The sequence below is a fragment of the Melopsittacus undulatus genome, unplaced genomic scaffold, assembly GCF_012275295.1.
Source record: "Melopsittacus undulatus isolate bMelUnd1 unplaced genomic scaffold, bMelUnd1.mat.Z mat_scaffold_145_arrow_ctg1, whole genome shotgun sequence".
NCBI lineage: Eukaryota > Metazoa > Chordata > Aves > Psittaciformes > Psittaculidae > Melopsittacus > Melopsittacus undulatus.
In genome coordinates, this window is record NW_022994109.1 from 74,902 (window position 1) to 101,030 (window position 26,129).

Here is a 26,129-nt window from a genome sequence, read left to right on the forward strand (position 1 = left end):
CCGCCATTTTCAGTTACCATAGCAACGGACCCTGGCAACGCGGGGACGCCGAGAGGCCTGGGCTAGAGCTGGGGCCTCCGTTCTCCCCCCCGACCTCGCAGTCCCGGGGTTTTGGATCCACCCCGGCTTTGATCTGGCATGGCCGTGGAGGGAGACAAGAGGAAGCGCTTCATTTCAGCCACAGCTGCTAATTACTTCGGCCTGGATCCGGCGGTGGGTCCCGCTGCCCTGGCCGCCGAGCTCCATTCGCGCCCTGAGTTGAACAGCTTCCTCGATGACAGCAGCGAGTTCCTGCTCGTGGTGCAGCGCTCGGGCTCCCATCTTACGGCCTCCAACACGGTACGGCGGGAGCGGCCGAGCATGTGGGCACCGGCGGCCCCCGCGTGGCCGCCGCGTCCCAGCGTGCGGCGGAGCTGCGAGCCCGGGCCTAGCGCGGGTCCGGCGCTCAGAAATTGCTGAGCTCTGGGTGGGGAGACACCTTCCTCCTGTAGATATCTGTTCTGGTCTCTGTGTCGGTTGCATGAATTACTGGCCCAAGAGTTTGTGAAGACCATGTGGTCAGTTGTAGGATATATTTGCTGTGGGATTGTGCCCGTGCTGATTGCACAGTTGCGGTGTGCTCCTTATTGTCGCTGTAGTGCAGCCTGGGAAATGGCATGTTGTCTTGCTGCAAATGCCAGCTGGACTCTGATGTATGCATGTGTCGTTCCTGGGCGAGGGTGCACGCCGCTGACTGGAAGAATTGCATTGCCAGTGTCCATGCAGGAATTGCAGTCCAGTGTGGCACATTGACATATACTTGGCAAGTCCGAAGGTGTGTGTTTGTCCAAATAATGTATTTTGCAGACTGATGTGTCCAGCTGCGAGCATATCTGAGGTTCATTGTAAAAAATGTCCTGCTGTGAGTGAATGTGTGCAGCGAACGACTTATCCCAGTGATACTGTGGGGATGTGATGTGGTGTTGAGTATCACTGTGCAATCAGGACCTGGTGTGGCAACTAGGCAGAGTGCACAGGCAAAGCGTGGATGGGTCTTGATGTGTGTCTCTGCTATGAGACAAGGGGTATGGTGTCTCTTACGTCAGCGACAGAGCTTTTTTCTGCTTTGAAGACTAGTGTAATGGGTTCTTAATATGTGAACTGCTGTGTGGACCACTAGTATTCCTCCTTGTGTAATCCTGTGTAGTCTGTGAACTTGAGTGTGTGCTTTATTCGTGCAAGAATGAGCATTTATTTGTACCAGTTTTCGGGTTGTGCTGCTGAGCCAGTGTCAGCAGCTGTGGAAGATCAGGCATATATTGTGGCTACAATGTATACCTGTTGTCTCAGTGAAATGATGTCTGTTGATATGCTAAACTTGATAAGAAAGTAAATTTTACTGTCCACTGTTTAATTAGTCCTCAGTATCTTTTAAGAGGAAAAGTTCATAAATGTTCAGTTACACAGAACTTGGAATTTCAGCAAGTGTATCTTTTTGATATTGTTTTATCAAATGTTTAATAATGTTCTCCTGTTTTATGAATTCTCAGTCAAAAATGGTTTCAATAATTTATTATATGGCAATTTTTGGAGCTTTATACATAAGTTGGGCTGTGAAGGAAGTTAGAGTCATGTTACAACTTACGGTTTTACTGGTGAAGGAGCATGTCTTTCTCTGTACCTTGAGAAATCAGTGAATTGAAATATGTACTTATAAACTCAGGAGAACAGTACTGAATACTTAGAAAAATATTCCCAAATTATGTCGCATAAAAATACAATTAAAAAAAATAAGACTTCATGCTTAGTTTTCCCTAGGCACAATGCGGAGTTTCTGGTTTGTCCCCAGGAAGTGGGAAGTGGAGTTTTCAAAATCAAAATGACATAAGTAATAATAATATATAAACAATGGTATTTACAGATATTTTATGATCAAAAAGGCATTATGTATTTGATGTTGTAATTCAGGTTCCTATGAGCTCAGGAATTAGTATAATAAAAATTTTCATTTTTGGTGCAAATTAGATACTACCAGAATGTTACCAGAGCCCATAGGAGTAATATGGTATTTTTTTTTCTTGATGCAAATAATTTGTGGAAGTTGTGTACATAATTTAGTATAATATGCAGTTTTCTAAACAAATCCTGTCTTGATTATTTCAGATTGAAGCTAATGATTCAAAGGAGAATGTGCTAGTGTTCTTTAAGCTGCGACCAGATATAATCACAGAAGATAATCTTCACAGTAATATTCTTATATCATCTATGCTAGATTCACCAATTAATACCCTTTATCAAGCTGTACGACAAGTTTTTGCACCAGTGTTACTGAAGGTGAGCAATATGCCAGTTTAAATGTCTTACAGATTTGTATTGAAACAGTGAAATTCGAGAGGATGTTCACTATACTGTGATAAATATTTTAAGTTTTAAAATTAAAGAACAGAAATAATGGATGATAGTTCTAATTTCTAGGTTATAGAAGGTACTTCATGTCCTGTCAGTAAGGATGAGAGGAGGATTGTGGTCATACACATGCCTGACTAGAGATGTGAAATACACTAAGCACTGGTGGTTGATGGAGACAACAGCTCTATACCTCGTATGCACCAGTAACTCTGGTCTTGTGTCCTTTTCTTGTTTTAGTTACTCTTATTCTATGAAATGCATAGGTCTGTATCATGCAATCCATGATTCTGTAATACGTGGTATGATTCTCTCTGTAAGTGTGCTAGATTCTATATTAATTTGTACAGCTGCATTTTTTATTATTTTTTTTTCACGTGTTCTGATGCTTTTCCTTCTGTTCCGTTACGGAATATATTTGCTCTGTGTATTTTTTATCAAAAATGATAACCATGGCTGTATTTCATAAGATGATCACGCAGTTTCAGCATTTAATTTTTTTTTATTTTATGTCACAATATTAATAAAATAGTATGTAATAATATTAATAAAATAATTTTGGAAAAATACAATAGCTTTTATTATTTGATTCTAGCATTTTCCAGATTCTACTGTAGAACCAGATAACAAATTTATATAACTTAAGAGAATTCATTAACAAGGAATTTTGAACACATTTTGCAGTGTCTTTATAAATTCAAGAACTGACTTTTGATTTTGTGATAGTTTTTTATTCTAGCTTATTTTGAATTTTTAAGTGAAAAGAATGAGGTAGTTTTCCTTGATTTGAAAAAGTAAACTGTTATGTTGTCCCATTGTGCTGGTTACTACTGTTAATCTGAATCAAGTTTGTTTTGGGATTAATGGGATTAATGGGAGGAAAATAGTGATTGTTCTATCACATGACAAAATTTTTGAAATTATCTTTGCAGGATGAGAGATGGAGTAAAGCATTTGATCCCAAACTCCAAAAACTTCTAACTGAGCTTGAAACTGGCTTGAGTACTGTTCTCAGAAGATCAGATCCTAATTACAGAGGATCAAAATTCAATGAAGATGATGTGCAAGGTTTGTTTTGCAGTTACGTCTTTTATAGTTAATGATAAAATTTAATTTATTTAGGGGTTGAGTTTTCAGACTTCAATATCCCAGCGACTGCAGAGTATGAAATATAAATGGTTGTATTGTGTAGGTTGGAATTAGTGATGATCAACTCTGGTCTCAGTATGAACTTTATACTAAATCTAGTCAGAGTAAGAAGTTGAAAGATAATTACATAACCATAGGGTAAAAATTTGCTTTAGGAGGTATTTTCTGACTGAAAATATTTAATAACCATTCGTGTATTTCATATTTAAATATTTTACCTTATTATTTGCAGCTATACTTACACCAGCAGATGAATTCCAGTACTGGATAGAATGTGCTCATCATGGAAGTAAATGGTGTAGTAAAGAGAGAGCTTCTTATTTTAAGGACTTATTTGAGGACATTGCAAAAGTATGTTTTCTTTCTTGTGATCAGTCATATATTTGTAGACTCTTCTTATGAAATATGTGTCAGTGTATGTACATTCTTTTCAAGTGTATGAAGATATAACAATTTGGTTATTTTTTTCTTAGACAAAATATTACTTTAAATTACATTCATGTAGTTTCTACTGACAGTGTTACAAGGGAATGCCAGCAGTTACTTGGGAGCAGATTTGAGCATTGAATATTAAGAGCTGCTATAGAAATATAAGTCTCCTACAGTTTGTGAAATAGAAATTGGCTCATGAAGTTACAAAAGGAAAACTGAAAATGCAGCAGATGATAATGCCATGGTGCAATATTTTTGTCACCTGTAAAGCGCTTGCTTGAATAGGTTCACTGTCAGTGCATTCTTCACATGAATAAACTTACACAAGGGCTTGATCTTTGAGAGGATTAAGCCATATTCTGTTAAACAATAAACCCCAGACAACTATAGCAATTTCCAGCTTCAGAAAAGTGTAAATATTTCTACAATACGAATTGCAAAGAAATCATATTAAGGAATTTTTTTTTTCCCTAGGATTATTTCAACCTGGATAGTCTCTCATTATTTGAAGTTGTGGATTTGGTGGAGACTACCAAGAGTATTCTTGATGGTGTGTGGAGGCAAACAGAACATGATCCTTATCCACAGCCACGCATGCATAATCTCCTGGATGTAATAGGTAAACCTATATGCAGTCTTTGTTAAATGAGCAGTTGAGAAAAAGTAAAATGAATTCTTGAGCAGAGACCTTCTTCTTCCTAAAGGCATCAGTGGTAGCCTGCAGCAAAAAATGCTTTCTTCTTGTAATCATGACCATTAATACTATTTGCCTTATAGTCCAGTAATTCAGCTAGTTCTGGTAGATGCTTTCACAGGTGCTTGGGAAGATGACAGGTAATAACAAGATGGAGTTGGATATCTTTCATCCTGTGAACTGGATTCGTCTTGCTTCTATCTGACCCTTTGTCTTTCTCTCAGAGGAGGAAATTTGCTTACATAAACACTCGTTTGAAAGCTGATTCAGTCTGTGTGGAGGTGATTGCTTCTCTCTCAACAGCAGTCCCATTTTCTGGGACAGGCATAAGAGTCTGCCTGCTGCTGCCACATGCGTATGCGCATGAGGGAAGGATTGCTGGGGACAGCCAGCTACTGCCATTACTGCTGGTAAAGACAGATGGTTGTGGGTGGATTCCAGAATCCAAATCTGTCAGCTTTTGATGTTGGACCAACCTCAGTTTAATCTGGAGATGTTTGAGAGATTTGTTGAATCTGAAACAAAATAATCAATTATTGATATATTTGTGTGGTTTGAAATAAAGACATTATACTTTTTTTTTTTTAATGTGGTTGGGATATGATGAAGCTTTTAAAGGAATTATAACAGATTTCTTTTGTCTACTTCGTTGTGTTCTAGGTGGCTCACTAGGTAGATATGTTCAGAAAAAATTAGCAGCTTTGAATCTGTGGAAGGATGCTTTCCACAGCGTTAAAGAAAATCTAAAGGCTGGCATCTTCATTTGTGAGCAGTGGGTGTCGGTTTGTGAGTACCTAACTGGACAACTGTGGCAATATTATACTCTACACCCATGGAAAAATGAGAAATATTTCCCTGAATTGTTAGTCAAACTTGGCAAACGTCTTGATGAGGTATGGTTTATTTCATTAGGCACTGTTTAAGTTAAAAAAGAATTAAAAAAACTTGTACTGCCTTTTCAGAGTCAGACAGCATTCAATAATCCATGTGTGACTTGACTCTTTCAAAAGTCTCTTGTAAAAAGGAATGGTATGGGATGTGATACTGGTGCTTTTTTGCTTCTAAATGTAAGTTTTTTATTAAAAATGTTGCACATATAATTTTTTTTTCCCATTATAGGTGCTAACTATTAGAACACTTCATGAAAAACTTGCATTCTTTTTGCCAGCTGGAGAACAAAATGCTTTATGCCTTACCCAAGTGTTTGAACCTTTTGCTGGCCTAAATCCTGTACACTATAATCCTTACACAGAGGTATGCTTAGTTTTAATTTATTCACATTTTTTCTGTGGCTTTTTATGATGTTTATGGACAATTCTAAACTAATAGATGAATTCATTATCTCTAGCCATTATGGAAAGCAGCAGTCTCTCAGTATGAAAGAATTGTAGCACCAGCGCAACAAAAAATAGCAAGCAAATTGAAGAAAGTTATTTCAGAAATTCAGGACAGCCCTCAACAGGTATGAGTATTTTTGTAGTCTGAGCACTGTCTTAAAGATAGTTATTGAATTCTTAAGTAGCTAGTTTAGAGAACAGGAATAAGTCCTTAGAGCCAAAGATAGTATTTATGGACAGCAATAATGAGTATTGTCAGAATATGTTTAATTTTTTTCTCAGGAGAAAGAGATAATTTCTTTTAAACTTCATATTTCAGCTACTTCAAACATTTCAGAAACATAAGGAACTGATAAAGCATCCGAATATAAGCAAAGAATTGCTTTTTGAGAGAGAAGTATTGCTAGCAAGACTTCAAGATTATGTCAAAGGTAAAAATGTATTTAAAAGTACTTAATTGCCTTAGGGTTTTTTGAAAATACTGAAATTCTTCATTTCCTTTCACAATTATGTCAGTATCCCTAGTAAATTTTTATAACTACTGTAATGATTTTAATCTTGGTCTATTAGGTTTCTGGTCTAACATGAATGTTTTGCTTGTGTTAGACTATCAAAGAGACTTTGAAACTCGATGCCATGGTGTTCCTGGTGATGTTTCTGGACCACTGTCAGGCAAAAACCTTTCTGAAGTTGTCAATAATATTGTATGGGTACGGCAGCTGGTGCTAAAGGTAACAAATTCCATTACTGTTTAGATGCAATATTATCACAGAATATAAAACATGGTATTTGAGATTTCTGTAGGTAATTCTCCCAGGAATTCTTCCCCTTGGTCTGCTAAAGTTCTAGAGAGCAGTTCAGCTGATGTGTCAGTGGTGTGTCTACTTTAGGCTGCCCTAACAAATATGTAAAGGGTGGGTGTCAGGATGATGGAGCTAGATTTTCTTCAGAGATATCCAGTGATAGGACAAGGGGCAGTGGGTGTAAACTGTAGCATAGGAGATTCCATGTGAACATCAGGAAGAACTTCTTTACTGTGAGAGTGACAGAGCACTGGAACAGGTTGCCCAGGGGAGTTGTGGAGTCTCCTACATTGGAGCTATTCAAGGCCCACCTGGACAAGTTCCTGTGTGATGTACTCTAGGTTACCCTGGTCTTGCAGGGGGGTTGGACTAGATGATCTTTCGAGGTCCCTTTCAACCCTTGGGATTCTGGGATTCTGTGATAGCTCTTTAATCTCCACTGATTGTATTGACTAGGGTTTTCATTAATTTGTTCACACATCTAGATGTGAAATCTCATTTGTGATACCTTTGAGTTTGGCATGGACCTTATAGATCCTTATAGATCAAAGGACACATGGAAGATCTGTACCTTTATGGAAAATAACTAAAGATGGTGTTGCATGCCCTGGGTTATCTTATTAGCACCTACAGTGTGCAATTTATTCAGAGCCAGTTTACTGTAATATGAATATGGACATCTGGGATACAATTCTGGATTCCCTTTTTTTTCTTCTAATAGCTTTTTAATGTCATTTGGATGTTTTGTAATACTGATTTTTATTGTGATTTTTCATCTCTTTGAATACTCAGAAGTTAAACTTCTTTGCATTGTGATTGTGTTTAAGGTGGATGACACTATCAAGCTGGCTGAGGTTCTTCTGTCTGACTTACCTGGGTTTCAAACTTTTCATCAAAGTGCAGATTCTTTTCAGGAACAGTTAAAAGTATATGAACAAGAACAATTTGATGATTGGTCTAGAAGCATCCAGTCAGAATTATCAAATCCCAAGTCAGGACTTTGGTAAATACATTTTCATTTAAATAAAGTTTATGCTGAAATCTGTGGTGTGGTGTAATTCAATAGAACTTGATGGAGGAAATAAAAAAATTTACAGAATTGATAATGAGTGGAAAACCAAAAAGGAAGAGTTTATTATCATTTCATCATCCTACCAGGCTTTATAAGGTGAAGTATACAGGACAATGTTTATAACTAATCTTGCAGCATCTGTTAACACCTGGAATGAAAAACATACTTGGTTTGCTTATTGTTAGTACTTGTCATCCATTGCAGACCATACAGTGATGATGTCTAGAAAGCAAATGACTGTGCATATAGTCTGTATAGGCATATAGGATAACAAACTGATTGTTATTGACAAGAAATTCTGCAATCTAAATGGAGCAGATAAAAGAAGGGTAAGAAAGAAATTTAAACCAAATATATCTTACCAATTTTTTAATTGCTTTGCCACATAGCTTCTGCATGCATCCTTGAGTGTTGCAAATTTTATTTGAAAAAAGTGTCCCATTTCAGAAGATGCTGATGATATGTACCTGTAAACTATATTTGATCAAAAAACACTCAAATACAGCAATAAGTAGATTCAGCACTCCAGTATATACCAGCCATCTAATTTACTATTACCATAAATTTCTTCTCCTTATCAGTGCTGAAGGCTGAGGCCTGTGAAGTGCCTGCTTGAGAGAGCACACTCAATTGATCCAGTGTATTTAAGAAATGCTGTCTAGCTGCGAGATATCTGTTGACTGTTGTAACAAGCCAGAAAAACTTTGTGAGCAAAACCAGTAGGCATTGTTCATTTCTTCGTGTCTTCAGTGGCTTTTAATTAAGAGAAATGTTATTGGAATAATTTATGAGTTAATTAAAAAGTTAATAACCATAGAAAAACATAATAGAATGGCATCAAGCTTTTTAGAATGTTTAATGTATTGTTATAAAATCCACCAAAGAAAGGATCAATATCAAAATGTAGTCAATAATACATTTAATTTGATTTTTGTTTAGCATCCAAGCTAATAGTCCTGTAATGGAGTTGGATCATGTTTTTGGAACACTAAACATACTTTATTCAGATCGTTTGGTGACTCTCCTAAGAGAAGTACGTCAACTGTCAGCACTTGGTTTTGCTATACCAGCTAAAATACAGCATACTGCAAACACTGCACAAAAGTTTTGTAAGCAAGCGGTCATCCTCAAACAGGTATAAGATTAAATGCCATAATAACTTCCTGTTCTGACTTCCAGCTTTAGTAGAACTTCTTCAGACTATTATCTTTTCTGATTGTGTGGCCAAGCTTTTTCTTGTGTTGTCTGTATGAAAGTGATGTGTTCCTTGAAGAAATTACCTAAGCCCTTAAAACAAAACAAAACCAAACCAAAGAAATACTTTGCAATTTCAGAACACGTTTTTTAAAACCAAATGAATTATGGTATTAAAGCCATGTCAAGTTAGTGTATGAATATACAAAAATAAGATTACTAATTAATTGTCCTCCTAGTTTTAGTCTTAGTTTCTGATTATTATAACTGAAGGAAAGTGTCATAACATTGACTAAACTGAGTTGTGGGGTATCACTCTTACTTCAGCTGCCAATCTGGAAGTAAATGGATCTCTCTTAGGTCTTTTGTCATACCCTGTTGGATGTCATGGGTATTTGAAGGTCCCTAAAATTGTGCTAAATGCTTACATTTGCATAAAATATTGGAACTGTTCTACTTAAATCAGAGCCTGAAACACTTTCACTTAAGGTATAGCATAATCAGCTCTGCCATGTAAGTGGTGGTCTTTTTTGCTGTTAGAATTCATCACTAGAAGAAGATTAGCATTAGCATTGCATGTGTACTTTATTTTTGCAAACTAGAATAGTTATATCTTAATGGCATTCATTGGGCAATACTTTTGGAAATATCCTGCATTGCATTTATTGCTATATATTATTCTTGTCTGTTCTTGTAAATTTCATCTTGCAATTTTATAGGTGGCACATTTTTATAACTCTATTGATCAACAGATGATTGAGAGTCAGAAGCCAATGATGTTACAGTCTGCTCTAGCATTTGAACAGATAATTAAGGTGAAAGAATTCCCTTCTCTTTGTACTTTTAATTTCAGAGATATCTGTGCATATTCTATGCTGCTTTTTCTATGTTTATTGCTGGACTTTAACTGCAATCTTTCCATATGAGTAACACTATATATTTAATTAACATTTATTGAAATCAATGGGCCACTTTTTTAATACTGTCATTTAAATAACTGCTTACTCCTTTGTACTTTGGATATTAGTATCATATGGTCTATCAGGAATTATTTCTAGTCTGTAAATTTACACATAAACCATAGTGTGGTCAATACCTTAATAGTTGGGAATGTTATTTCTAACAGTTCTAAATAATGTTGTTTTAGTCTATTTTAGTAAAAATGGCATATACTTTATTCTGGAGATACATTAGTATTAAGCAATGGTTTCACTGACTGCTATTAAATCTTTGCAGATTTTGCAATTCTCTTGAATGTTTCTAATGCATGTGTTGGGCAGGTTGAAAGTGGATAGTTTCCAGTTCAGATTAAGAACAAAGAATTTGTAGTGTGCAGTTTGTTACAGTGAGTTTGTGTCCAGGCATAACATAATTGCTCTGAGATGAAGGTTTGGATATCTTTTTTGTAATTCCTATGAATTCACAACACATAAAAAAGTTTTAGATTCTTCTAGGAATTTTGGAGGAAAATAATTTTTTTTTTTTTTTTGCTTTGAAGGGACCTTGAACTTAAAATTACACTACAATCTATAGGGTTTTTAACACTGTATCTCTATTTTATGTCTAGAGAAACGTGTTGATTATTATGAATTTCATTTCACTGCTGTGATATGTGTGAAGCACTCCACCCTCTTCCAACTCTTGTACGATATGAAAATGGTGGGAGAGTGATAACATGCCTATAAAGTCTGTATTGGGGCACAGAAGAACATCTCCAGAGCAAGCATTACAGAAATGATTGGAAACTTGCTCCTGAGAACCCTTTTGCAAGGCAGAGTAAAAGAGTGGGGCTGAAAACAGAAGGCATGTTTGTGGTTGGAATTAGTTCACACAAAATGTTGGAGTCCAGACCAAACTGTAGGTCTCCTGGAAAAACTTGCCAAACTTTCTCTTAAATTTCCCCTGGTCTTGGTGCAGATTATGCCACAGATTCTAGTGTACAGACCCTAAAATGCTGCAGAACTGTTCAAAGCCACATCATATTCTCTTATTTGACATGATTTCTGTCCCACATCTTTTAGGGATAAGTCCACCTGTGGAACTTCAGATGCTTTTGTGTTGTGATTTTCTACTGTAAACTTAGCAAAATGCAGAAACCCCTCAGAATCCTGATAAAAAGCCCAGAATAATGGAACTCCCTAAAGCTACTTCTTCCACTGACTATTGGAATTTTTCAGTGTAATTAAAAAAAATATTTTATGATGAGCAGGTGAAGTAGGATACCAATTATGAATGTCACATTTTGGTTTTTGGTGTGTGTAGAACAAAGAGGAAAGAATGAGTTTAAGGTGTCTTCTTAGCTTAAGAAGGCTGTTTTTGTGTGTGGGACAGGAGTCTCAACATCAGTGAATTTATTTCAAGCTCTGTTAAAAGTCTGGCATTTAAATCCTTATCCAGTCTATTGATGTAGCTATAATGATATGTCCACTTGTCTGTGGTTTGCCAGATTATTGTGTCTCTAGTGCAGTCGTGAGAGGGAGGTCCTCCATTTTTTACTAGGAGTAAAACCATGTTTCTCGTATTACCACTTTCTGTATGCTGACTGGTAGACGGTTAGACTGTGTTTGCCATTAAATCTGACAAAGTTTGTATGTTTTTCTAGCATTCCAAATCTGGTCCTGGAGGAAAAGCTCAAATAACGTGGGATAATCCGAGAGAGTTGGAAGCTTATATCCAAAAACTCCAAGCTGCTGCTGAACGGCTTTCCACCGAAAATAGAAAATTAAGAAAGTGGCACACAAACTTTATTGAAAAGGTATATTTTCCAGGTGAAATTGAAATCACATCGCTTATAGCTTACTTTACCCTTTCTTCATTTGTGTGGTGATGAATATCTTCATTATTCTTAAAAATTCTTTTAACAGGTTATATCACTCATGAATATTGATCTACTTCGGCAGCAGCAGCGTTGGAAGAATGGTGTCCAGGAGCTCAGAACTGGTTTTGCCAGCCTGGAGTCACAGGCAGGGTTTCATTATCATATTGCAAACTGTGAACATTTGATTTTTCAACACTAATCAAGATTTAAGACTCAAACATAACATGCTTTAATGAATTTTGATTCAGGAGTTACTAACTAGCTCAGGAAAACTGACTGTGTACTAGTTGTTGCCAGATGTGAGGTAAAATCTCAGATGAGAAAGATGAAGATGATTGGTTTTATGTCGTGCTATCAATTGGAGAAGAACAAAACTTGGTCAGCTCACATGTTAAATGAAAAAATAGGAAAACCTTAGGTTATGTAAATCAGTTGTGTCTGAGCCATTCATACAAGGACAAATAAAGAAATTGGTGTGGATGGGTGTTCTATCCTCAGGTGGAATAGAGCAAGTATATCAAATTTAGAATTAAGTTCATTTCTGTCTGAAATGATGAAAAAGCCACTTTTTTATTTGTTCACTTATCATCTGTCAACTTTTAGAACAGAATTATAGAATCGTTTAGGCTTGTAGAGTCCCTTAACATCATTGGGTAAGATTATTAAGATTTTGATTAAAAATGTCACTTATCAAAGTAACTAGATGTTATTACTGTTCTTTGATAGGTGTGGTGTTCTTAGCCTTTCCAGTGCAAACCCAGATTATTTAACTTAGTATTTGCCAGACAAATAAATGCAGTACTTTTTTTATAGGTTTTTCAATTTTTTTCTGGGTAATAAGAATAATAAATAAATACATTGATTCAGCTTTTGTTTTGTAATATCTAAAACTAAACCATATGACTAAGAGCGTCATCCAGATGCTTGTTGGACTCTTGAAAGGCTTGATGCTGTGACCATTTTCCTGGAGAGCCTGTTCCAGTGGTCTCATACTTCTTTGAATTTTACTAAGATCCTGGTCTTTGGGCATTGTACTGTGCTCAGTTTCAGCTTATAATTATGGCTTGAGGAATAAAAGTAAAAATAAACACTGTTGAATTTTAGGGTTTCAGATCATCTGACATGAAAGGTTGGAGACAGCATTGGAATCATCAACTTTACAAAGCTCTGGAGCCGCAGTATCAAATGGGCTTAGAAGCACTCAATGAGAATTTACCAGAAATACATATTGATCTGACATTCAAGTAAGATATTTTCTCTTTTCCTGTTAAGAAAGCATTCTACCTCAGATTACATTTAAATACTAGTTGTTTTATGATTTGTTTCATTTTTTAGGCAAGGCCAGTTGCAGTTCAGACCTCCTTTTGAAGAAGTACGAGCTAGATATTATAGAGAAATGAAGAAATTCATCTCCATTCCAAATCAGTTTAGGGGAGTAAGTGAAGCAGAAGAAGAGTCCATATTCACTGTTATGACCGAAAGAAATGTAAGTGGATTTCTCACTGCTTTCAGCAAAGCAGAGGATTTGTTCAGAAGGCTGACAGACACTTCTAATCAATTCAAGGTATTTTCAATATTTTACCCATTATTTTATTTTATTTCTATAGTTTTAGGTTTCAGATATTTTAGAAGTAACTGATCAATGACATTTGTGCATTGTTGTCCTTTTCTCTGAGGCATATAAGCAAAAGCTTAGTAAGTCCATCTGTGTTAAGCCAACCACTTAAGCACATACCTAACTCAAAGCATATGCAGGGTTCCGATTGAAACCTTAGTATTAAAGCTGTCTTTTTTTTACTCTTGTTCAAAGTCTGTTTTGGTTATCCTTAGATGTGTGAATGCATCAAAACATTTTGTACTTCCTCATATTTGCACTGTCAATCTGTAGGTAATTGAAGGAGCACAGACATTAAAGATAATGTAGCTGTCGTGGTTTAAACCAAGTCCGCACAGCTTATTCACTCACTCCCCCCCCTCACTCCCCCAACTCCCAGAGAGTTAGGAAAGAGAATCCAAAGAATGTAGCCCCCACGGGTTGAGACAAGCACAGTTTAATAGCTAAGGCACATCACAAATCACTACTGCCATTACTACTACTACAAATAATATTGATAAAGCCAATAACAAGTGAAGAGAATACAACATCTCACCAGCCACTGACCCATAACTCACCCCACCCTGCCCGACCGAGCACCGACTGATACCTCCTCCATCCCCCCAGAGCTCCAGCCCTTCCAGGTTTCTCCCGGTTACCTCCTGGATATGACATGCTATGGTATGGAATACCTCTTTGGCTAGCCTGGGTCAGGTGTCCTGTCTCTCCTTCCTCCGGCCTCCCCTCCTCCCCTGCAGAGCATGAGCTCAGAAAAGGCCTTGGACAAAACAAACATCTGAGCAGTAACTCAAAACATACTTGCTATCAGCAACCGTTCTCAGCCCAAAAGTCAAAACACAGCACTGCACCAGCTACCAAGAAGGAGAAAAATGACTGCTACAGCTCAAACCAGGACAGTAGCATAGAAACATTATTAAAATGTTGTAATATACTAAAAACCAAGTTTTTATTTTGGAAAATATTTCTTTTCCATACATGAAAAAAAAAAAACGTTGAAAAGGAATGGATCATAATTGGTCAAGTAGATCTGGAAACTCTGGTGAAGACACATCTTTCTAGCAAACAGGACTGGGAAAAAAATTTCAAAGCATTGAAAGTGAGAGGGAAGGAAGCAGAACGACTTCCAAGGTATAGTACAACTCTATTCTTTTGTTTGAATAGTGTATTCTATCAGATAAAGGTAATAGTAAAATAGATTTTTTTTCTCTTTTTACAGAGAATTTGAAGTGTTTTTAAAATGTGTAGGTTTTTATTTTTCAGTTTTATTTTTAGACACTTATCCCCTTTTATCTGTTCAGCCTGCTCTGAAAACTTTTAATGTCTTTGTTTGATATGATGGGAAATCCCCTAAAAAGTCAGGGCTGATTCTGAAATACTACAAAACATGGTAATATTTTAACAATTCTTTTAGTTAAGTCCTATGCATGTGAAGTACATGTGGCAGCTAGGAACAGAGTTAGTAAATATTTATACATTAAATAATTCCTGTACTGAACCACTTGATTATCTCTTATAAGTTATAGTTTAAGATATGCTAGTGTAGGCTTTTATTCTTACATATATTCTTGTGGAATATAGTGTATTGCACAGTTAGAATTCTCAAATGAAACTGCTATGAATAAAAGGAAAGAAATGAAAGAGGAAATGAAAAAGTGGAAGGAAAAAAAGATGATATTTCCTGCAGGAAAATAGGCTGGTAGAACTTATTGGCTAAGTGATAAGGACAGGCTGGGGTGAATAGAAAAGAAATTAGCTATGTGTCTTATAGGCAGAATGTGGCTATGAAGTTCCATGAATTGAAAATAATTGGTGTTGAGGGAAGATGCACAGGAAGGTATCAAATAATGGAGCCCTCTCTTAGTGTTCTTCAGGTGTCTACTTAAGGTCACTTGTGATATGTTAGGTACGGTGGGTTGAAGTGACTCACTATGGCTTTTCTTGTGTTCTTAGGACTGGTGAAGCCTGAGTTAGTAAATTCTCATGGAAATTGGAGATTTAAAGACAGGACTGTACAGACAAAATATTTTTATTTTTGAACATAGAAGTAGTCCTTTTGAATTTGCGGTCTTTGGTTATGTAAAATCAAGTAATTTTCTGCTTGGAGGAACAGAACACTAGACCTCAGTCCGCATAAAAATACATGAATATGCATAATGGTCATACTACAACGAGTAATTTTCCCAATAAGCTATGTCTTTTATTTGTAGAATTATGAGGAAATTCTTTTCTTACTAGGCTACCAAATCATGGTGAACTACAGATGTGCATAGGTCTTAGAAAAATTGATGTGCAAGTATGCTGAATATTTGCAATTTTTCTATCTTTTGTCTTGAAGCACCATCAAGATAGATTGTTTAACTGTTAATTGCAACCCTGTGAAAACTGTAATCGATGATTTCATCCAGAAGTTGTATGATATTCTTGTAATTTCTCTGAGAAAATCTATTCAAGGTAAGTAAATGAGTAGCATTTTTTGTTGCTTTTCTACTTGGGGACATTTGTGTTAATGTAAGTACTTTCTTTTAAGAAATATTTTACTCACAGGCACAGTGGGCTGCATGAATCACAGTGCAGATAAATTCATCTGTTACTAATTTTTCACTGCAGGTCTAATCTAGGACCTTTTGATGTCTGTGTGCATCTTGCCTATTCATGTGTTGTGGCCACATCTGTTCTGAATGTAAAAGGATGCATATGAACATTATTTAGCTTGTTTCTTTTTCTGAAGGAAAATTCTTTTGTCATTTCAGGGAGAAAGATTTATTTGATGTTTGAGGGAGGAAAACTTCTTAGGCATCTGAGGTTAATTGAAGGAGGCATCATGAAATATTGTGATTAAAAATGTTATTAGATTTTTCTTTCACAAATTGAAATACTTCATGAAGTGTATTAAATAATCAAGACTTAATACAGTTATTTGTTACTTAGATTGTCAAAATGCAGAGTGATATACTGCAAAATATTCCCTTTTTTGGGTGGTCTATCTGTATATGGAACAGGTAGACAAAATGCAGTACGGTTTAGATGATGAGAAATACCAGTGCTTTTGGATTTAAATGTAACAATCAGAACAGGAAACACAGAATGCGGTGTGCAGGAAGTGAGTTATATCCATAGCCTGAAGATTGTTTTCTGGAATATGTATTATTCTCTGAAATTGTACAGATCTTTTCTCAGTACCGAAGAGTTTTACCTTGGTAGGAAAATAAAACATTATAGCTTAAACATGCTTTTTTTTTTTTAATCTTTGTAATATTTAAAGCTAGATGTCTTTAGTTAGTTTCTTTAAAACAAAACAAAAAGACTCAAAGCCCCAAAGCAATTTTAAGATCTATTTTTCTCCATTTACTCAAAAAAGACCTCTACAGATATAGAAAGTGTATAAATCATAGAATCACAGAATAGTTATGGTTGGAAAGAACCTTAAGATCATCTAATTCTAACCCCCCTGCCATTGCCAGGAACACCTCCCACTAAACCATGTCACCCAAGACTATGTCCAATGAGGCCTTGAACACCACGAGGGATGTAGCTTTCACAACGTTCTTAGGCAACCCATTCCAGTGCCTCATCACCCTTACAGTAAAGAACTTCTTCCTTATATCCAATCTAAACTTCCCCTGTTTAAGTTTGAACCCATTACCCCTTGTCCTGTCACTACAGTCCCTAATGAATAGTCCCTCCCCAGCATCCCTATAGGCCCCCTTCAAATACTGGAAGGCTGCTATGAGGTCTCCATGCAGCCTTCTCCAGGCTGAACAGCCCCAACTTTCTCAGCCTGTCTTCATATGGGAGGTGCTCCAGTCCCCTGATCATCCTCGTGGCCCTCCTCTGGACTTGTTCCAACAGTTCCATGTCTTTTTTATGTTGAGGACACCCGAACTGTACACAGTACTCCAAGTGAGGTTTCATGAGAGCAGAGTAGAGGGGCAGGATGTCTTATGTATTTGTGTTCAGTTCTCAGAAGTGATCCACACTGAACACAGTGGATTACATTTAAAAAGCTATCTGTAAACACAATCATTCATGTTTTATTGAAGCAGCAAATAAGATTGGGGTCTGCAATTTGTTAAGTAGATAGATTGCATACATTATTATATCTTACAACAATGTTTTATCACAGTACATTTGTCTGACTTGGATATTTGTTGCTACAAATATTTTCTCTGTGATAACTTTGTTTTTCACCTTTATATAGCTCACCTATGTGATGTTTCTTCATTTCTCAATGGTGCTATGGAAACTTTAGTGATTAGACCCCAGACTGTAGAGGAAATAGCAGAAGACAATTTAAAATATTTAAGCCTACATGAACAAAAAGAAGGGGTAAGATACTGTTTTATCATACCCAGAACAACAGCTATCAAAAAAATGTAATTGCTTTCTAGTATGGAAGCTTATATTTAATATAACTAGTTTAGAGCATGCAGTGACCATATAGGGTCAGGGCAGTGGTTTGTATAGCACAGTACTGTCCCTTGAGGGACAGTATTTATCCAGGAAAGGATTCATTTCTAAATGAACACATCTAAGTTGAGGTGTATGTGCAGGTGTCTGAAGTGTGTGTGCTGTTAACAGATTCACTGGGGATTGGGGGTGGAATGTGAAACAAAGAAGGCCTTGATGCTATGCAAATTCTCTTCAGCAACAGGTGAAATGTTAGTGTATGGTCAGTATTGTTTTCATCACTGATCTAACACATAGCACCATATGAGCAGCTGTGAAGAAAATGAACTCCATCTGTCATGGCTTAACCCCAGCCGGCAAGAAAACACTACACAGCTGCTCACTCAGTCCCCCCACATTGGAGTGAGGAAGAGAATCAGATGAGTAAAAGTGAGAAAACACTTGGGTTGAGATAGTTTCATGGGTAAAGCAAAAGATGTGTAGCAAAGCAAAACCAAGAATTAATTCACCACTTTCCATCAGCAGTCAGGTGTTCAGCCATCTCTGGCAAAGCAGGGCTCCATCACGTGTAGTGGTTACTTAGGAAAACATCGCTCTGAACATTCCTGCTTCCTTCTTCCCTCATCTTTTTACTGAGCCTGATGCCATATAGTGTGGGACATCCCTTGAGTGAGTTGGGGTCAGCTGTCCTGGCTGTGTCCCCTCCCAGGTCCTTGTGCATCCCCAGCCTACTCCCTGGTGGAGTGGGGGGAGAAGGAGAAAAGTCCTTGAATATGTGTAAGTACTGCTCTGCAATAGCTAAAACATCCCTCTTTCATCCACACTGTTTCATCATAAATCCAGACATAGCCCAAGACCAGATACTGTGGAGTAAATTAGCCATCCCAGCCAAAACCAGTGCACCATCTCAGCCAGAACCAGCACATATATATACATATTTGCTGAAGTCTATTGCTCTGCTGATGTTTTCAAATCTGACTGAGTGGATCTCTGCTATATGTAACAAGGCACTTACCTGTTTCATAGGGAAAATTTGCTTCTGTATATCTCATGTCAGGATCAAGATATTTGTAAATGCATCAAATGCTATTTCTAATGTTTTAATGTTATTCTATAAATAGTATTAAAAAAGCACCTGTGTTTAAACATATAAACTATGCATGCACAGTTGATCCTAATATATTTGCTTATAGTTTGGATAAACATGATTTGCTGAGTTTTTTACATATACACATATTTTTAATCTATTTGAGTTTAGATTTTTCTCCTGTTTCAAGAAGCTGAAGATAAAAACAAACTTCTGCGAACTGTGGCTGGTACAGGTTTGGACACTCTCAGTAACCTAAGAGCTACATGGGATAAATTTGATTTAATGATGGAAAGCCACCAGCTTATGATTGCAGAAGAGGTAACAATAAAAGATTAATACTTTACATAAAAATGTTGATATTATTTTGAATGGGTCTGGAGAATTTTATTTTTTCTGAAATTCAATCCAGAAATGTTCTCAGTTCAGTGTTAACATCAACATTACCAGGTTGAGGGAGACCCTTTAAGGGAAGAGTGCTTAAACTCTTTAACCAGTAAGTAGGTGAAACTTCTGTTGAACTGATATTGAAATGAATGTTACATTGTACTTTTGTCTCAAAAAACTTTCTGGTGACAGAGGTGAACTGGTGACAGACTGCTTAATGAATGCAGTGGTTAACTGAGGAAAACAGGATAACAGTTAAGGGATGCACTTTTGTCTGCTCAGAGTCAGTATGTGGCACACAGGGAAATGGTTTAGTGGTGGACTTGGTACTGTACATTAATGGTTGGTCTCAATGATCTTAGAAGCCTTTACCAGCCTACATGATTCTATGGGGCTTATTCTTTTCTTGTCACAAACTTTGCTAAGCTATGCAAGGTCCTGTAATTCCACTCCATAGGCAAATTCCTGAACTCACTTGAAGTTCTACTGAAGATAGCAATATGCCATACAAATAGAGCAATTTTATTAGGTGTTGTAAGATGCAAGGTCAATAGATAGCCTAGACTGAATAAATAGGTCTCAAATACCAGCATAAAAAAAAGTATTAAATGTGTGCTCCCTTTTAGAAATTAAACCAGAAAAAGAAAGTTTGGGGTATTATACAAGGAAGTTTTTTGAGTTTGATTTTGATCAAATTGTACTTACCAAGTTTTGAAGTTAATACTTTGATTTTGATCATATGTGTAGTTAGAAATCATTTTAACTCTTGCTTTACAGATTGAAATGATGAAAGGAAATGTGGTTTCACGTATTAATATTTATCTTCAAGACCTTGAAAAATTTAAAGCTCGTTGGGATCAGCTGAAGCCAAGTGATGATGTCATTGAAACAGGTGATCAGGATGCACTTGAGAAAAGTGCTCAGATCATAAAGGAAAAAGAAAAAGAATTCAATGAACTTGAAACCATGAAAGAAAAGCTCATGTATGTCTGTTTATTTCCCTGTGCACCTTATTCATTTATGTATGGATCTTTTGCAGCAATAGTATCTCAGAAAATGTTGACTAAATTTTATCACAACGATATTTAATTTTAAGGAATTTAATTTTATCTGTATTGCATGTTTTTCATTAGTTTTTCAGGATTCTTTTTATTGATTTTATGTAACACAAATTTTCAAGCTAAGTTTTTCTAAAGTTTTTTGTAATGGAAGAATTCAAGAAGTCTCTTAGGCTTTTGCATAAGAGAGTCTGTACACTAAATGCTTGGTTCTAACTTCCTTCTTACTGAAAAGGTTTGAGGTATTTGTTCAAGAAGTGTGAGTTATTACTTCAGTCCTCTTATTACTTAAGTGGGCAAGAGCTTACCTCTCCTATTTCTTAAGTGTCCTGTCTGATAGACTTCTGTGCAAAAGGAAGAGATTTTTGCTCTAGCTGCCTGCTTTCAGTAAGCTCATTATTGCAAATCTTGAGTGGACAAGTTTTCTATTTAAATTCTTAGCTTGGCACTTAAATATGATAGTAAATAAAATTACTGAATTCTTTCTACCTAGCAGAAAGAATCAATGAAAAGTTGTTTTCCTTCAGGCTTTGTTTTTAGGGGCACAAGATAATTTGCTTTTCTGATAAATGAGAAAGAAATGAAAGTTTATGGAAAATAATTGTGAATATGGGAGAAAGTCACTGTGTAGGAGTTATCCTTCATATACCTTTATTATTTCTATCCAAGAAAGTTACTATAAGGAAATTGCAGTTGGCAGTGATTTTCCTCAGTCAAGCCAACAGCTTTTCTTAAAGAAGGTGTAATTATTTCCATATGATAACATCTCTTAAAAAATAAATGTATAATGGAATCATATAATGTATAACACTGTGATCTTCTTTTTACTCAGTGAAGAATGCCATCATTTTAAATTGGAAGAGCCCGACTTCTCATTGTCAAAAGTTGTATGTCAGGATATTAAGAGTTGCGCAGAAGTCTGGGCATTATATGAAGAGTTTTATCAAGGCCTTCAGGAAAAAGCCAAAGAAGACTGGATTACTTTTAGGTATGATTTTATTACTTTCTTTTTCATGGACATATATATATTATGTGGTTATAGTACTGTGTTGTCCTGACCTTTTTATATTCGATTTTCATGCAGGAGTAAAACATACCTATTTGAAGAATTTTTGTTTAAGTGGCATGACAAAATGAGGAAGATGGAAGAACATACTGTAATGACAGTAAAGTTGCAAAAAGAAGTGGACAAATATAAAGTAAGATGCTAATTACAAAAAAGATTATAAAACAAAAATTGTTTTGGTATTACTAGCTAATATCCTTTGTTGTGTAGCTCATTGTTCAATTCTTAGAATAAAAACCAGTTACAATTTAAGAAAATATCTTCTGATACTCTTTTGAACATTTCGCATACTTTTGAGAACCTTTTAGTTCCTTACAGTTAACAGGAGGGTCATTACAGTTTACATAGACACATATTTCACAGTGAGTTTTCCTCAGAGTTATACTCCTACACGTTAAATACAGGAACTGAAAGAAATGATGTTTGGTTTAAGAATGTAAATTTTTGTTTTGTTTGAATAGCATGTTACTCTGTAATCAAGTATATAATTTTCATAAAGACTATATGGATTCACATATGCATTTTTCCTATAGATGATAGTTCCGCTCCTAAAATATATAAGAGGAGAACATCTTTCTCCAGATCACTGGCTGGATCTCTTTCGTCTTCTGGGTCTTCCCCGAGGCACTACACTTGAAGGTTTGTTATTTGGAGATCTGCTAAAAGTGACAGATGCCATTGTAGAAAAAGCAATGGAACTTAAGGTAGGAATAGTTCCGGTTATACAGTTTATTTTGTATAATAAATCTTGTTTTATATGCATATGTATATTTTTATTGCTATAGAAATAGAATTTGTGTTATATTTTTTAATGGAAAGTTTACTGCAAGCTCTGTAGTTTAAAATTAAATCTGTTCATGCTTTTAAATAGGATTTGAATTGTCGGGCCCAAGGTGAAGTAACAATCAGAGAAGCATTACGTGAGCTTGAACTCTGGGGAGCTGGAGCTGTCTTCACCTTAACAGATTATGAAGATAGCCAAGGCAAGACTATTGGGCTTATTAAAGACTGGAAGGACATAGTCAACCAGGTTGGAGATCATCGCTGTCTTCTACAGTCCCTCAAGGACTCTCCCTACTACAAAGGTTTTGAAGATAAAGTGTCCATCTGGGAAAAAAAAATGGCTGAGTTGGATGAGTATCTGCAGAATTTAAACCAAATTCAGAGGAAATGGGTCTATTTGGAACCGATATTTGGTCATGGAGCTCTGCCCAAAGAACAGGCTCGTTTTAACAGAGTTGATGAGGACTTCAGGTTAGTGTTATGGAGTGAGACTTATTTTTTTAGTATCTTTGACGCGAGTTGGCTAGAACATTCTTCATGGTGAAAAAATATGCAGCAAGTGGAATATGTATGGAGATGAATGTCAGCAACAGGAATTCAGTACATACATGTGTGTGGCAGTGATACATAAAGTTGTTAACATAGGTTTCATTTAATTGGGCACATGTAAAGAATGAAATCACCTGAAATGTCAAAGATCACAAACAAGGCTGGCAAACACCAACCAGTCTTGTAACAGAAGCAGAGGTGATGTAATTGGTTGTTTTTTTTTTCAGGAATCATTTCTTGTTGAAGGCAAACACTTTGTTCACTAAGAAAGTACACAGATGGACTTTTGGGAGAAGCAAATGGTTTATTTTTTTTCCAAACAAGTCAAGGAAACCTGTTATATATACTTTATATATACTTTATATATTTTAGATTTTAGAAATGTAGAAAGATATATACCATTATCTGTCTTAATCACAGAATCACAGAATCTCAAAGGTTGGAAGGGACCTCAAAAGGTCATCTAGTCCAACCCCCCTGCAAGAGCAGGGTAACCTAGAGTACATCACACAGGAACTTGTCCAGGTGGGCCTTGAATATCTCCAACGCAGGAGACTTCACAACCCCCCTGGGCAACCTGTTCCAGTGCTCTCTCACTCTCACAGTAAAGAAGTTCTTCCTGATGTTAACGTGGAACCTCCTGTGCTCCAGTTTACACCCATTGCCTCTTGTCCTATCACTGGATATCTCTGAAGAAAACCTAGCTCCATCATCCTGACACCCACCCTTTACATATTTGTAAACACTGATGAGGTCACCCCTCAGTCTCCTCTCCTCCAAGCTAAAGAGACCCAGCTCCCTCAGCCTCTCCTCATAAGGGAAGTGTTCCACTCCCTTCATCATCTTTGTGGCTCTGCGCTGGACTCTTTCAAGCAATTCCCTGTCCTTCTTGAACTGAGGGGCCCAGAACTGGATGCAATATTCCAGATGCGGCCTCACCAAGACAGAGTAGAGGGGGAGGAGAACCTCTCTTGCCCTACTAACCGCCCGCTTTCTAATGCACCCTAGGATGCCATTTGCCTTCTTGGCCACAAGGGCACATTGCTGGCTCATGGTCATCCTCCTATCCACCAGGACCACAGGTCCCTTTCGCCTTCACTCCTTTGCAGCAGGTCAACCCCCAACCTGTACTGGTACATGGGGTTGTTCTTCCCCAGATGCAAGACTCTACACTTGCCCTTGTTGAATTTCATGGACTTTCTCCCCGCCCAACTCTCCAGCCTGTCCAGGTCTCACTGAATGGCAGCACAGCCTTCTGGTGTGTCAGCCACTCCTCCCAGTTTAGTGTCATCAGCGAACTTGCTGACCCCTTAGAAGGAAATAAAAGTCAAGACTTGAATTTGCTTGGTTTTGGGTAGCCAGAAATAGTTGTTATTAAAATACATTGGAGAGATATTGATGTAAATTCTGAAATGTTTCATCATAACCACTGAAATCTAAATGCTATGTAGAGATTGTATGAGCTTCAGTTTTGTTTTAGTGTGCTTTAGTTTTTATTTACATAACTACTTGTATATCCAGATTGAAACTGTCATGGTTGTTTTATGAATTACTCAAATTTTCTTTCTGTCAAGATCCATTATGTTAGATATCAAGAGTGACAACAGGATAACGTCACTGAATGCCCGGGCAGGAATAAGGAGCACCTTAATTACCATACTTGACCAGCTTCAGAGATGCCAGAGATCTTTGAATGAGTTTTTGGAGGTACAGCTGACATAAATATGATTTTCTATAAAGACAGTCAGTAAGTTTGAATTTAAATCAACAAAATTGATTTATTTTGTGTTTATATAGGAAAAGCGCTCAGCATTTCCAAGATTCTATTTCATTGGAGATGATGACTTACTAGAAATTTTAGGACAGCCCACAAATCCACTGGTTATCCAGTCTCATCTAAAGAAACTTTTTGCTGGTAATAAATTAATCTTCATTTGTAAAATGTACTTATTTAGAAATAAGGTTCTTCAAAGCCAAATAATCTATTGCAGGCTTTTTATTTCTCTCTTGTCACCACTAGACACCGAGTACTTAATGTTTGCCTTTTAGCAATAAGTAACTTTGGTGCTGTTTCCTGATTAACAGGAATTAATAATGTGACCTTTGATGAAGAATTTAAATACATAGTTGCCATGAAGTCGTTAGAAGGAGAAACTGTGCCACTTAGAAATAAAGTTCTTCTATCAAATGATGTGGAGGTAAGGAAAAATCCTACCCAACTACAGTTCTAGTATCTTTGAGAAATTATTTTGTAATGTAACTTTTAAGTTTTTTTCTTTTCCCTGTTAGGTGTGGCTAAACAGTTTGGCTTTACAGATGAAGGAGACACTGAAAAAAATGTTAATTGACTGTGTTGAAGCTGGAAAGAAATCACAAGGTTCAATTGATCCATCGCTCTTTCCTTCCCAGGTAGCAGTTGATCCAGTAATGCCACTGTGTAGTCTCAGATTTACCAAATAAGTTATTTTTCAGAGGCTTATAAAGAAGTATAAATATGGGTTTGGAAGAAACTAACCATGAACAAATCCATTTTATAAATTTATAGTGTAGAGAACTTCTTAAAAATATGTTTTCTTAGAATTCTTTTGTAAACATTTGAAATCTTGAGTCTTTGTCATGGCACCTGATCTAACATCCATCTATTTATTAAATTTGGTGTAAATCTTGATATTAGTTGGTAGTGAATGTTACATGCATGGCTGCTGACTTAGTAACATAAAAAGCCCTTTTTGAAGCTGGTTAAAATACTGTTTTTAAAGTGTAGCTGTATAAGCAGAAATAGTCATGAATATGAAATTTTTTTATGCAATTTTGGCTGGTAGCACAGAGAATCACACAGAATCACAGAATGATTGTGGTGGAAAGGAACCTATAGAGGTTGTCTGGTCCAAGACACCTGTTCAAGCTGCTTCAGCCCAGACCATGTCCAGACAGCTTTTGAAGGCCTCTAGAAGTGGAGACTCTACTACTTCCCTGGGCAACTGTGCCAGTGCTCAGTCATTCTTAATAGTAAAGAAGTGTTTCCTAATGTTCAGACAGAGCTTTCTGTGTTTCAGTTTGTGCTCGTTACTTCTTCCAGTCACTGGGCACCTCTGAAAAGAGCCTGGCTCCATCTTTTTACCCTCCCTTCAGGTATCTATAGACCTTGATAAGATTCTGCCCTGAACTGTCTTTTCTCCAGGCTAAGCAGTCTCAGTTCTCTCTGCCTTTCATCACAGGAGAGATGCTTCAGTTCCTAAATCATCTCTGTGGCCTTCCATTGGACTGTGTCCAGTAAAGCACCTGTACTCACT

The 26,129-nt window shown here is 36.7% G+C and overlaps 1 protein-coding gene across 1 annotated transcript in view; it reads left to right on the top strand.

Moving 5' to 3' along the window:
- Window positions 1-92: 92 nt before the first annotated feature.
- Window positions 93-26,129, top strand: part of LOC117438330 (cytoplasmic dynein 2 heavy chain 1-like) — a gene marked incomplete at its 3' end in the record, with an annotated part of 47,832 nt that continues 21,795 nt past the window's right edge. Inside the window, 30 exon segments of the mRNA XM_034073879.1 lie at window positions 93-339; window positions 2,143-2,313; window positions 3,318-3,453; window positions 3,767-3,885; window positions 4,441-4,585; window positions 5,321-5,553; window positions 5,780-5,914; window positions 6,009-6,122; window positions 6,317-6,428; window positions 6,604-6,728; window positions 7,628-7,803; window positions 8,812-9,007; window positions 9,786-9,881; window positions 11,669-11,821; window positions 11,931-12,029; window positions 12,989-13,128; window positions 13,220-13,448; window positions 14,500-14,627; window positions 15,835-15,950; window positions 17,698-17,825; window positions 19,165-19,314; window positions 20,158-20,363; window positions 21,271-21,426; window positions 21,523-21,637; window positions 22,038-22,208; window positions 22,376-22,758; window positions 24,411-24,543; window positions 24,634-24,751; window positions 24,922-25,034; window positions 25,126-25,245. Coding sequence (XP_033929770.1) covers window positions 139-339; window positions 2,143-2,313; window positions 3,318-3,453; window positions 3,767-3,885; window positions 4,441-4,585; window positions 5,321-5,553; window positions 5,780-5,914; window positions 6,009-6,122; window positions 6,317-6,428; window positions 6,604-6,728; window positions 7,628-7,803; window positions 8,812-9,007; window positions 9,786-9,881; window positions 11,669-11,821; window positions 11,931-12,029; window positions 12,989-13,128; window positions 13,220-13,448; window positions 14,500-14,627; window positions 15,835-15,950; window positions 17,698-17,825; window positions 19,165-19,314; window positions 20,158-20,363; window positions 21,271-21,426; window positions 21,523-21,637; window positions 22,038-22,208; window positions 22,376-22,758; window positions 24,411-24,543; window positions 24,634-24,751; window positions 24,922-25,034; window positions 25,126-25,245 — 4,617 coding nt within the window.